The sequence below is a fragment of the Fundulus heteroclitus genome, chromosome 14, assembly GCF_011125445.2.
Source record: "Fundulus heteroclitus isolate FHET01 chromosome 14, MU-UCD_Fhet_4.1, whole genome shotgun sequence".
Lineage (NCBI taxonomy): Eukaryota > Metazoa > Chordata > Actinopteri > Cyprinodontiformes > Fundulidae > Fundulus > Fundulus heteroclitus.
This window is the reverse complement of record NC_046374.1, coordinates 16,570,959-16,584,000: the sequence shown is the minus strand read 5'-3', so window position 1 is coordinate 16,584,000 and position 13,042 is coordinate 16,570,959. Positions and strand designations below refer to the sequence as shown.

At 41.1% G+C, this 13,042-nt stretch overlaps 1 protein-coding gene across 2 annotated transcripts in view; it reads left to right on the top strand.

Moving 5' to 3' along the window:
- The window catches only part of si:dkey-33c9.6 (breakpoint cluster region protein), a 31,931-nt gene extending 25,683 nt beyond the window's left edge, over nucleotides 1–6,248 (top strand). For both annotated transcript variants that reach the window (XM_036146405.1, XM_036146404.1), the window contains exons 17-22: nucleotides 2,575–2,738; nucleotides 3,010–3,149; nucleotides 3,392–3,526; nucleotides 4,365–4,470; nucleotides 4,688–4,829; nucleotides 6,044–6,248. In XM_036146405.1, coding sequence (XP_036002298.1) covers nucleotides 2,575–2,738; nucleotides 3,010–3,149; nucleotides 3,392–3,526; nucleotides 4,365–4,470; nucleotides 4,688–4,829; nucleotides 6,044–6,145 — 789 coding nt within the window. In that variant the 3' untranslated portion in view covers nucleotides 6,146–6,248. The remainder of the gene's footprint in view (nucleotides 1–2,574; nucleotides 2,739–3,009; nucleotides 3,150–3,391; nucleotides 3,527–4,364; nucleotides 4,471–4,687; nucleotides 4,830–6,043) is intronic.
- Nucleotides 6,249–13,042: the final 6,794 nt, after the last annotated feature.

Sequence of the window (13,042 nt, the reverse complement as noted above, 5' to 3'; positions counted from 1 at the left end):
AATGAAAAGTATGTTTAATACCACTTTAAAGGTTATTTTTTTTTCATATATTACTGCAGTTTTGATTGGCTCTGTAACTTTCCAAAGGGCTCATTTTAAACCCAATTTCTTTTCAACATTTATAAAGCACCTAGTGTTACAGTATGTTATGCTTTATCCGAAATGTAATTAGTCTTTTAGGATTGGAAAATCTCAGATTATAATCCTGTAATTGAAATCTTTCAACTAATTGTTAACAGATCCTGTTTGGTCTATAGTTTGAGTTGTCAGCTGTGCTTTGAAAAAAAAAAAAAAAAAAAAAAAAAAACAGGTTTCTAGGACCGAACAGAGAAGGCATTCTAAAAAACAACTTAACCTTTCAGAAGTTGAATAACTAGAGGTTCATGCAGGGGGAAAGGAGGAAGCTCCCCCATGCAGAAACTTAAACAGTGTTAGCAGCTCAAATGTGTTTACTAGCTGTGAAAGGGGGTTAGAAACTGCTCTCATGCACACAAATAGGTCATACGAACAACCATAAATATTTTAGCCTATGACATACATAAGGGACATGGGGAAACCTTTTAGTCACTCCTCTGTTAAAGGCAGCACGTATCTTAACCTCGACTTTCACAAGGTGCGTATTTATGCGTCTGTTTAATGTTCACATATTCTGTCATAGAACTGACGTGTGAATGTGTTGCACATTGCATTTAGTTTGCAGCCCCTGTAAAAGAAAGGTTCAAGTAAATGTAACTTTTATTTAAAAGTTTTTTTTTCATGCAAAAAATCTTGGAAAAATATGGAACCTGTCAGCGCTTTCCTACGTTTTAATATTTTGAACGGGGCCGGTAAGATTCCCACTGCCATGTCGGCAACAATCCAAGTTAAGAAATTCGTACATACAAAGAATAAAACAAAGCAAATTAGTCCACAGATAATGTCATGGGTGCACAGAAATCTACTTAGTGTGTTGTGGAGAAGCATTTTTTAGTAACTGACCACTTCAAAAGGCCTCCTGTGTGGAGAAACGAGTCGCGTGCATCGCTCAGGTGGGATTTTGACCTTCTTCCACACAGACTGCTCTTATCTTGAAGGTTTGGGGATCCTTTCTAAACTCTATGGTCTTGAGTTCTTATTCCCGTTGGATACAAGTCATGTTTTTCTCATTTTCTGACGCCAATTCAGACTTTCCATGGCTGTCTGTTTGGGACCATTTACTTTGTTGGAAGTCCACACTTGTTTCATCTTCATTCATCGTCATTTCTCCATCAATTCTCCCTTTAATTGAATAAAGTCTGTCGATACCATGTTCTGTGAGGCAACCCACGGCGTGATGTTTTTGGTCTTTCCCTGGCTTGTCTAAATCTTCTGCAGCAACCTTTAACAAGCTTCATCATGTTTTTTCCTCAGCAGTGGGGCCATTATGGTTGAGATCACCACTTGCCTGCTATCTCTGGGTCTTTCTGAAGCTCTCTGTGAGTGCTGCTTGACTCTTGGACAACTCTTTTAAATATAACGTATTTTTTCGCCCATGAGGCACACTGGATTATAAGGCGCATTAAATATTCTTCCCAAGTGTGTAATATCACTCCGCCCCTCCGCGTACTCAGCTCTCTCCTGAGAAGGAGAGCTATCCCTCTCTGTCAGGAAGGCAGAGTAGTTGGACGACACTGCCCTGTTTCTAACATAAGGTCACAATAAACCGAACTTTACATTGAATTAACCTACTGGGTTTATTGTTGCTAGCGCGTACACCGGGCGAGGGCTGCCTTACATGAATGCACTTCTAGTTTAGACATTACAGTCAGGCAGTCTTGTAGACTGCTCAGGGGTCCTGTTACAGGGCTGATCATAGACATCATATACGTAGACGCCTCGTTGGGTAGGTTCTGCTTATGCTGCGGATGCGTAAGAGCGTCCGCCATGTTGAATGTGGCAAATCTGCAGTTAGGCTCAGTCACTTAAAGAGTATCAGAGGGATTTTAATCTCAGAACATACTTTATGGTCGTAATATTTTTATTTTTGTAATATTACGTGTTTATTTTTGTGTCCCTTTGGCTTCATTCTCCTGACTTTATTCTTGTAAAGAATAAAAATAATTAAAAGAATCTAACCTAGCCCTATTACTCCACGACTGAAATAATTCTGCAAACTGTGACTATTCTGGAAATGTCCCCCCTTAATTCTCATAATATGACGTTTTTCTCACAATATTACCACTTTTGTCTTTTTCTTTTACTTTATTGTCCTAGGACTTTTTTTTCTCATATTAGTAACTTTCTCTTTAATACTCCCCTAAAACATCTGTTCCTAATCTGTGACTATACCAGAATTTAAAAAGTTCACATGTGACACGGTTTCATGAAATAATGAAGACCACAATGTTTATATTTAACCAATTGACTCTTATATTAATAACACACACACACACACACACACACACACACACATATATATATATATATATATATATATATATATATATATATATATTTATCTATTTATTTATATTTATATATGTATATATATGTATATATATTACTTTATATCTCCTACTTTAAAAATCTGTTTTTTTTTTATCTCTTGTTGTACAGTTGGAGTCTAAAAGCCTGAGTAGCCGATGGAGAAGGCAGACCCTACAGCTGGGTCAGGTGGAGGTGACCCTCTCCCTGAAGTACTGTCCGCACCAGCTAGAAGCACCTGGCTCCCCAATTCAGCAACCACCCATCTTCTGTGTCCCCATCGAAACGGTGGCTCAGTAAGTGTCCGTTTGATATTACAGGGGCGAACGCGCTCTCCAAGCCCACGTCAGGGCTTCCCTTAAACTAAAACGAGCTCTTCGCTGCAGAGCCTTCCGTTTCCCCTTGTGCGCAGTTCTACACGGCCAGTTTTCAAAACAGAAGCGGTTGCTTCTGTGGCTATGTGGGCAAAGCAGAAGTGTGGCCCGAGCGACGAGCGGAGGAACAAAACAGCTTGACTAGCTCATAAGCACTATTAACACCCTCCACTGTTATTATTCCTGTCCCCAGGCAGGAAGGGGTGCTGGTTCCTCATGTGGTGAGATGCTGCGCGGAGGAGGTGGAGAGGAGAGGCATGGACGAGGTGGGAATCTACAGGATTTCAGGCTCCACCACGGACATCAGCTCGCTTAAAGCTGCGTTCAACAGCAGTAAGAAAACACACAGCACAGCGGGTCAGTCAACAACCACGGCAGCTTTGATCCAGGTGGTCTTCCAGCTGAGGGGAGCAGGAGTGTCACATCACCCCTATGAGAGCATTACAGTCATGGTCTGAGTTTGGGTGACAGACTACACAAATTTTCATACTCTGAGGAGGAAGGAAGTGTAAACGTAATGACAATAGGGTAATAATGACGATAATGATCAAAATCAACGCCGTCTGTCTGCTCAGATCTGAGAGAAGCAGTAACCAGAATGAGATGTGCCGAGGTGAACACAGTCTCTGGTGTCCTCAAGCTATACTTCAGAGAGCTGCCGGAGCCTCTCGTACCCGCAGATCTGTTTCAGGGTCTGGCCAACGCTCTGGGTAAGACCGCCACACGCCACACACACCAAGGGCCTATTTTAAAAACAGGTTGGAAGAGTTTTAGAAATACCTTACTTAAGTAATCCTGTTTAATAAGCGACTTCAGCTGTATAGATATCCCACTACCTCACTGTTGCTCTTACCTGGTACCACTTAATGTAAAACGTCATTTCATTTTTATATAAGTCACCTGAACGTACATAAGTCACCCTAAATAGCTGCTTTATTTCCCCTGTACTTTTATTTTATTTTTTATTTTTGATACACTGTACATATGTGGACACACTGTATATACCTTATACACCTTTCCTCCTTTTGGCACCTTTCTTTTTGTTTATTAAGCCGATGTGTGATCGATCTAAATTTTTCCGAAGTGAGATCAATAAAGCCCTATCTTATCTTATCTTATCTTATCTTATCTTATCTTATCTTATCTTATCTCTATCTTAAGTATTGTGAAAAATAAATAAACATAGTGATCTCCAAGTTCCTCCTTTTTTCAGACATCCCTCCCCACGTGGAGCAGCCCTCTAACAGTGAGCTTTGTTTGTAAAAGTTAGAAGGACATGATTGCTTGCCTTCCTCGTTTTGAGGAGAGGCTACAAAACACTTTATTGGATTTTATTAAAAAAAAAAAAACAGTTTCAATATTCTGTATAAATTTTCGCTACTCTGTGCTGGTCCAGCACAAGAAATCCCAAAACGATTAGATTTGTGGTTCAAACAAGGCAAACTATATAAAAAGTTCCATCCATGATCTCCACCCTCCACCGCCCTGTTGTGTCTGTGCATGAGGCCTCCTGAGCCTTCACTGTGACGCCTCCTCCTCTCCCCGCAGACATCCAGGACATGAACTCACGGCTCGCCGCCATGCTGTCTTTGCTGGAGACCACTCCTGATGTCAACCGCAACACTTTCCTCTACCTCCTGCATCACCTCCAAAGGTCTCGATCTCCTTCTCTCATTCTGTTGCTCAGAAAACACTAAGCTACTTTTTAAATTATGCACAACGCTCGCTGAGTGTCGTTTTTTCGGCCCAGCCAGATTTAAAGGTGCTCACCCTCATGAAATAGCTTCCTGCCAGACTGCAGCAAGAGCTAACATTTAGCTGAAGAAGCTAAGCATCTCCTTAGTATTAGTTTATATTGTTTTTTTTTTCAGAGTTGCACAGAGGCAAGATGTTAACAAGATGACACTCCTGAACCTGGCTACGGTTTTTGGCCCCAGCCTCTTGCGCCCCCCGGTGGCCGGAGTGGAGCACAATGGAGCCACCGTGGACATTTCTCAGGAGGTGGTGATACAGGTGAGCGCAGGAGTACAGTTGTAGTCCTGAGGAACAACACTAACCCATAAATGTTTTTTTAACAAAAAGAAAACTGAGGTGTATCAGTTTAAAAGAGACGGTAAAATAATTCAAGGGAAGTCACATATGGTTTATTTTTATTTGGACAACTTCCAGTGTCACAAGCAGCACGGCCATAGCAGGAAAGCTCTTCTTTAACAGGAAATCACTTTCTAGCCACGTCTATATTTATAAATGTGTCTGAGAGTGTGTGCAGGCACAAAACAGGATTCTAGTGCAAATTACTTCCGATTAGAAAAAAGTGATCACATTAAAGTTATAGTTTGAAACTTGTGAAACCAGGTTTAGTTAAAAAAAGGTTTCAAGCAGTCAGCATATTCCCTGTATTAGACAACTCTCTCGCCGTCTTCATTTTGTGTAAGTCCCCGAAACTGGGGAAGACCAGGGGCGCACGTCTAGTGTTTTAATACAAGTTCAAGCTCAAAATAGAGCAGTTTATGCAAATGCTGTTTTAATAAACCGTTAAACTATCATCTTGTTTGTATTAATAGTTATTTACACAGGAAATGGAGGTGATTTTTCCACTGACAACACAAAATGCAACTACCCCCCTCAAAAAAAAAAAAAAAAAAAAAGTAAAGCAGTGTAAAGAGCAAGACAACTGTTTTTGTAAAGGCAAAAATGACAAGGTGGAGAGTAAATAAAGATAACAGTATGCCCGTCTGATGCAAATCTGCATCATAGACCAGGGGCTGGGCAGGGACTGGAAGACCCGGTGAGCTACCTGGACCGCCCACCAAGCCCCCAGCGTCCACACAATGCAACACTGCAAACCCTCACAAGCTCAAAGAGAATACTACGTCCACCGTCTGCCCCGTTAAAGACCAGCCTGTACCAGGAGAAGCCCACCACCCCCAGAACCAAACCTGATCCGGGTCAACAGTCACTGCCGGGCCGTCAGAGGAAATATTTCACTGCGCAGATTAACCAGAAAGGAAAAGATTGTTAGCCGCTAACGCTAGCTTCCACAGGATAGTTTTATTTAGTTTCGTTTTCCTCCATCAAACTACCACAGCTAACACTTTTGTTAGCATCTCACCTTATTGCTTTTTTTTTTTTTTTTTTTTTTAAAAAAAGCTCTGATCCTTCCTCCTGCCTGAATGCAGTTATTGCAAACTTTGTTTCTTTATGTCTTTGTCTGTGTTTGCGCTCAGGTCCAGGTGGTTTACTCCTACCTGCAGAGCAACAACCTCCCTGAAGCCCAGACCTCTGCGCCGTACAACGCAGACGCTGAAGATGAGACCACCCACTTGTGAGACCACCAACCGTCTGCTGGCTGGCGGCAGATTAATATAGCTAGACGGGAGACATCCGAGCTGCCACTGTAAGATAATAAACGTAATTTATTGTTTCAGAAAATACGGCTGAGCACTTTTGTCCTGTAGGATTTCCTTTTTTTTTTTTTAGTGCACATCATCAACATACAAACAGGAGGAAGAGAAGGGGTCCGTTTCATGACACTTATTGTGCATTTTATTTAAACACCTGGAACTAAAGAGGGTTTTGAACGTATCTCTAGATGACAGCGGCTGAAAGGGGTCAGACAATTTATACCCGACAGTCAACGGGCAAAAAGGGATGACCTCCACATCCACCATGCTGCCCATGGAAAATACTTCTATGTGCTTTAGAAAAAATAGGATTAAAATCCGAATTACATTCAAATGCATCCATTCGGTTTGTTTTTTTTCCTTTAATATACATAATTTTGTTTCAAATGTCTTTTATTTTTGTTTCTTTTTGTCAGCAATGGTCATCAAAATTCAAAGTTCACGGTTTTTTGATTAAAAGAGCAACGTGAAAACCATCTAGTCGAAGCGTCAGTTTCTAATAAAAGCATGCTCTCCTTCCCCAAAAACTATCAACGAAGGCCGCAGGGCAAGAGAGGCCGTATCGTCACTATAAATATCCGGACCTGTCCGGATGAGCTGGGTGGTAAACAGAGTAACGTCAAGTTGAAATGCAGTTGAGGAAAAAAAAACCAGGGGAACACATGTCGTAAAAAGGGTCACGGGTCACCTCTCTGAGCCTGAAATCCAAATCGGTCGCGGTTCAGATCCAACTAGAAGGAGTTCACCGCGACGTGTACGGCCCGTAAAAGTCAGGAGCGCACGCACGTACGCCTACACGGCCTGGGCTTGACCCGTCCACGCCGCAGATGGGAGCTTTTTTTTTTTTTCCAGCCGCGCCACCTGGGAAGGCCGGGTTAGTGTTTCCAAACCCCCCCCCCCCCCCTCTCCTTCCATCAGCCTTTTGATGGCTAATCCTGGACCCAGAGTCCGGCTCTCGGGGTACTGATAGACCCGAGGGTGTGTGCAGACGCCTTAACAGAGGGAGGACCGCGATGGTGGGGATCACCCCGTCGCCCCCGGCAGCATAAATCACACGTCTCCCTCTAAAACGGTGGCTGCCAGGGTCAGGTTCCACTTGACGACTACAAAGACAAAATCAGGTTCCCGTTGCAAACTACAAAGAGGACGGCGTTGAGAAAAAAGGCCCGAAACGTCGCAGACGGGTCCGTTTGACACCTGGGACTGTTTTTAATGCAAGAGGCCAAGTTGTGGTCATGTAACACCATGCTTCTGACGGTCTTTTAGGGAAAATACAACGCAGCGGTGAAATCACATAAAAATTCCCAGACATCAGTCAGTTTTGTCTGGTTCAGAAGATGAAATAAACGGAAAGCTTCATGAAAACCTCCCATTGGCGTTAAAGCTTCGAAATTCCTCATTACAGCAATTCCTCGTCCTGCGTGTTGTTTCACCATTTGGTCAGGAAGGCATCCTCTGTCGACCCAGAATAATTGGATGGACCCTGAAATTCGTAGAAACCCACCTAAAGGAAGCGGATGGACAGAGGATGTGGAATGGCCCGTTTCTGAGTTGCTCTGGATTTTCAAACTTTTGCCGCGACAACATGAAATTATAAGATTCTTGTTGTCAACAAGTCCAGTTCTGAAGCAGTTCAACATTACTGTCATATTTGATGTAGTGTTATTAGTACAATATGCAACATGATTTTAATTATCATTACTACTGTTTGTGGGTTGTTTCAAAAGGAAAACGTCAATACATAATTTAAAACAAACAAACAAAAAAATTCAAATTTATTGATATATTGTATGTATTTATTGTTTCATTTTACACCTACAGATCCAAAACTGCTATTATGACAATATTGTGGTTGAATAGTGGAAATCAAAACAAGAGCAGTAGTGTATTTGAAAGAGTATTTTTGAAAAATGATAAAGATCAATTGAAAACAAAAACAAAAAGTTATTTGATGTGGAATAAGCGACACATCAGAAACATCCAGACATCTAAAGCTGTACAGACGGTGGCAAAATTGGAACATCTTATTATCCAAATTGTTTCTGCACAGGAGGCAGCACGGCGGTAGTTTATCAAAAAATATTCATGAAATCCTTTTCAGCTAAAACTTTAAACTAGAAGTTTAATATAGCGGGCTGCGCCGTTCTGCACGGTGTTTGCATTTTCTCCCTGTGCATGCATGGTTTCTCTCTAGCTTCCTCCCACAGTCCAAAAGCATGATGTTAGGTTCATTTGTCTCTCTAAATGGCCCCGGTTGTCTGTTCTGTGTGTCTGTGAGGGACTAGCAACCTGTCCAGGGTGCACCCCGCCTCAGGTCATAGTATCTTTATTAGTCTCCCTTGGGAGAGATTTACCTTAGATACAAGGATTAGCCTCATCATACCACATCTCAGTCGCTAATAAAAGAAGTCTCAGTAAAACAATAAATAAATATTCAATAGCCGTGCCGTATTCAACAGAAAGTGCTGAGAAACAGAGGGTTGAAGGTATGGAATTTGTTTTTTGTTTTTCCATGCCTGGACAGCTTTCCATGCCTGGACAGCTTTGGTGAAAAAAAAAGGAAATCTGAATGTATAAAAATTATTTCAGACTTATCCTTTTTCAATTATTTAGTTTTTAAAAAATCTGAATTTCCAAACAAAGTCCCGCTTTCCTTAAATTGCCACATTACAAATTGATTTTTAGTCAAATTAGCAATTGATTGGTTTGGTGTTTCAATAACAATAAGTCAAATGTGTTTAAATTTGTTTTGAGACTATTTTGTTTTTCCGTTGTTTTTTTCTCTCAACTCCAAGCTGAAGTATCTAATTATATTAACCAGATTTCAGATTGGCCCTGATATTTCTACAACTTTCTTTTTTGTGTCATTTAAACCACCTTAGTGGTCACGGTTTTAGATTTTATCAGCATATTGGTTTAAAACTAGGGAATTCTTTGGCATCCAACAAAGCCAGAAGAAAAGCCTTTAACTCTAAAAAAAAAAAAAAAAGAAAAGAAAAAAAAAAAAAGAATGCAGCTCCAATTTAAACAAATTGCTTCACTTGGTAACAAGTAATTGAATCAAATTTACCCAACTTAATTTATCTGGAATGGTTTAACTTGACAACTCTTAAACAACAACAAAAAACGACTTTTACCAATCTGCTAGATCCCAACATTGGGTTGAATGCGTTTGTGCTAAAATGTGCAGCAAAAACTTAAAAAAAAAAATGGATCTTGAAGAAGTATTAAATATAATATTGAATTGTAAAATGTGTAAAACAAAAATCCCCGATTTCTCCCTGGATATGTCCATACTTTACGGCATGTTAAAAGCATGCAGGTGTTGCTCACGTCCCTGATGCAGAATATCCATGTTGTTGCTGCCCGGAGCCTCGCTTTGCTTGATTAGCCCTAATCTGGCCGGGAGTCGGGTTTCCGTGTCGGCGGCGTGTGTGTATGGAAGGCATGCAGGCTGCAGATCACAGGGATTGACCCCCCCTCGCCTCTCAGGTTAACAGAAGCCTCTACATGTGTGTGTGTGTCCTGAAAGACCGCGGCTGCGAAACCCACCACTAACCACCTCGGCTCCTCGGCAGGAATCCAGAGCGCGTGAGGAATCGCTGTTCGGATCAGCCGCACAATGTCTGGCTGTGGGTTTGATAAAGAAAGCGACAGGAAAAAGAGGAACGGGGACGCACGCGGGCCCTGCCGGGAGCCTAGTTGAACTTTGGCTCCGGCTTCAAGTGCAGCAGGACTCGCCGCTAATAAAAGCGGGCCCCTGGTCAGGCTGTAAACATAATACCACACACTCACACTCCCCCTGCCACCGGTCCCAGAGAAGGACCCTGACCAGACAGCAGGCCGGCTCTCATCCCCCAGTGCTTCAAACGACACTAATCCACCGACACTTCGGTGGTTCGGTGGAGAACAGAGCCGCAGCAAAATGCCAGCCTGCGGCACGGTGAGCCGGCGGCTTAAGTTGTCTGTTAGTGTCTGTGTAAAGTGTGTGTTTGGGAAGTTTTTAGGATCAAACCCTCATGTCGACAGAGCCGGCGTTGAAGAGACGACCGCTGACAGGTGCTTCCTGCAGCAGCAGCGCAGCAGGTGTTTCAAACTCACTCTCACACGTAGAGAAGGGAGATCCTTTACCACCAGGACATGATTCTACGTGTACTCTCTCTCTCACACACACACACACTTTCCTTTCCCCTTGACACACAAGTTGTGGGCTGCAGGCTAAACTTAACTCCCACGGCCGCTGTGAGCCTCAGAGTTTAGTCCGTTTGGTATCGCTTCCTTAAAGAGGCCCGCTGTTACTTTTAAAAAATTAGATTTCAATTAGCAGAGCTGCTGTTTGTCATAGATCGTTGTTCTTTATGCTTGTGTCAAAAACATTTCCAGCTCAAACCACAAGCTTGTAAAACACAGACTGACATCAGCCAATTTTGGTCGATGAGGCAGAGCTCAATGCGAGCTCGTCTGCCTTACTGGAGTCTGCTGATAAAGTGAAATCCTCTCATTTTGGTCTGTGTTGTTTTTGGGGGGGGGGGCGCGTTCAGCTGTTAGACAGCCCAACGAGGTCCCCGGATGTCGGCCGGGTGTTTTGGAGTTGGTCTAGCATCACTTTCAGCAGCTGCTTGCTGTTAAAAGCTGTCCCGAAAACAGCGAACGTGAACCAAAGCTGAAACATTACCAGAACGAAACCGAGAGCTGACAAAAAAAAAACAAAAAAAAAACTGCAGCAGCTAAATATTGTTGTGGTTTTCAGGCTGACCGCAGCAGAAAGGATTCACGTGAGAATGGATTTAAGTGAACTCTTAGAGGTTTAATTCAACCAGTCAACAGTTAGATAATGTCGCTGTATCAAGTCACATTAAACAGACGTCGGCTCCTCTCCCCTCTATTCTTTTCAAGGTTTTTGCAAACACTTAAAGTTTTTATTGACAGCAATTAGACAGGAAACATGCAGCAAATGTCTCGAGTTTGGGATTTAAAGCTAGGGTCGGCGATTTTTCTAGAAGTTTCCCCAAGTATTTATCTGAATAACTACGCATGCTCAAGACCACCTTACCTTGCTCTTTCTTTACTCAGGAGGTCCCGAGAAAAAAACTCCCAAATCCACTCTTGTCTTATTTCGTTCTACTAAAGCCTTCCTCTTCTTCTCATAAACTTGTACGTGGGTTGCTTCTTGCTAACGCTAACCCTAACTATCAGCCATGTTCAAAGGATATGGTGAGAACAGCGGAGCTACAATGAACGGCTAACACAGAAGCTAACCGCTAAGCTAACCGCTAAGCTAACTGGATAAACACTAGAAGAAAAGCCAGCAAGCAGAAACTGACAAGGGATGAGCATGCACACTGGCATTACTTGAGCATGTCATGATGATTGGCATGTGGAACAACTAATAGATACGTTGATTACCCTGTCAGGATGGAAGAATTTTGCCCAGTATAACAAAAAGTGTTTCTGAACAGGATTACCAACTACAGCTTTAAATCACCAACGGCTGCATTTCCCATCAATAGTCTCTCTACCCTGTATCGCTGTGCCACATACTGCCCAGATGGTCCTTTTCTTTCTAATGGTGTCTAATCAGAATGACAAGCGTGGAGTCCAGAAGGCAAATCAAAGGATGACTGCTTGTTCTAATCTTAAATGTAATATTTGCATGAGCTGCAAGCAGAAAATCATCTATTGTGTGTGTAATTAATCTGCATAGTATGGTTTACTGAGTGAATTGAGTTACTGAAACATACGGACTTTTCAGTTATATCCCAAATAGTTGAATATGACGCTATATGATGGAGAAATGTCTCATTAGACACCTTAAGGAACAGCTGCATTTTAAAAAAGTATTCACAAGAGTTAGAATAATACACAAATGTAATTATGGAAAATGAAAGAGGTTTACATGTATTATGTAGATCAATTTTATCTACTTTACCTACTGTGTTTGTGTGTGTGTGTGTGTGTGTGTGTGTGTGTGTATATATATATATATATATATATATATATATATATATATATATATATATATATATATATATATATATATATATATATATATATATATATATATATAGTGATGTTTTTTTTTAATTTTTTATTTCAAACCAGAAGTTATACTGAATTTTAAATAAAAAAAAAAAATTTTATAAGGATTTTTTTTTCATTTCATTCAGGCATAGAATATTTTAATTTGATCAGGAGTTTGTTGACTAGTATGTTTGTAGTATTTTTATTCATAAAAATTTTTCTGATGCCACTCAGTGGGCTTTTTTTAACCATTCTCAGATTTCCTCCAACAGGTACATCAGGCACGCCCTTAACTACTGTTAGATGTGAGTTATAAAAATTTAAAGTGATTTATTCTTGCTCAGATGATTGAACTGTGTTTATTGTAGGTCCTGGTAGAGTTTTGTTGTTGTTTTGTTGTCATGAACAAGAGAACAGTTCCTCGGTGGCACCATATATTATCACGCAATTTTTGCTAGATCCTCCGGCTTCAATCAATTATATAAACTTGGGTTTGATTGTATTTCAGACATTATAAACCAAAATTTAAATTAGCTAGTGATTGTATTGAAGTAATGAATTTATTCTGTGTGAGTTTTTTTTATTATTTATTTATTTAGAAAATAACCACCTGGTGGCACCAGGTATCACTGAATTATATTTTTTCTCCGATTACCTGACTGGCTTTTGACCTGTGTATATAAAATATTTGAATATGCACACGTTTGTACTGGCTCTGGTATTGTATGTGTGTGCGTATTATTTTCCACAATTGTGTTTTTTAACCAAATACGTTACATTAGGCTCAGCCTGTGACGCTAA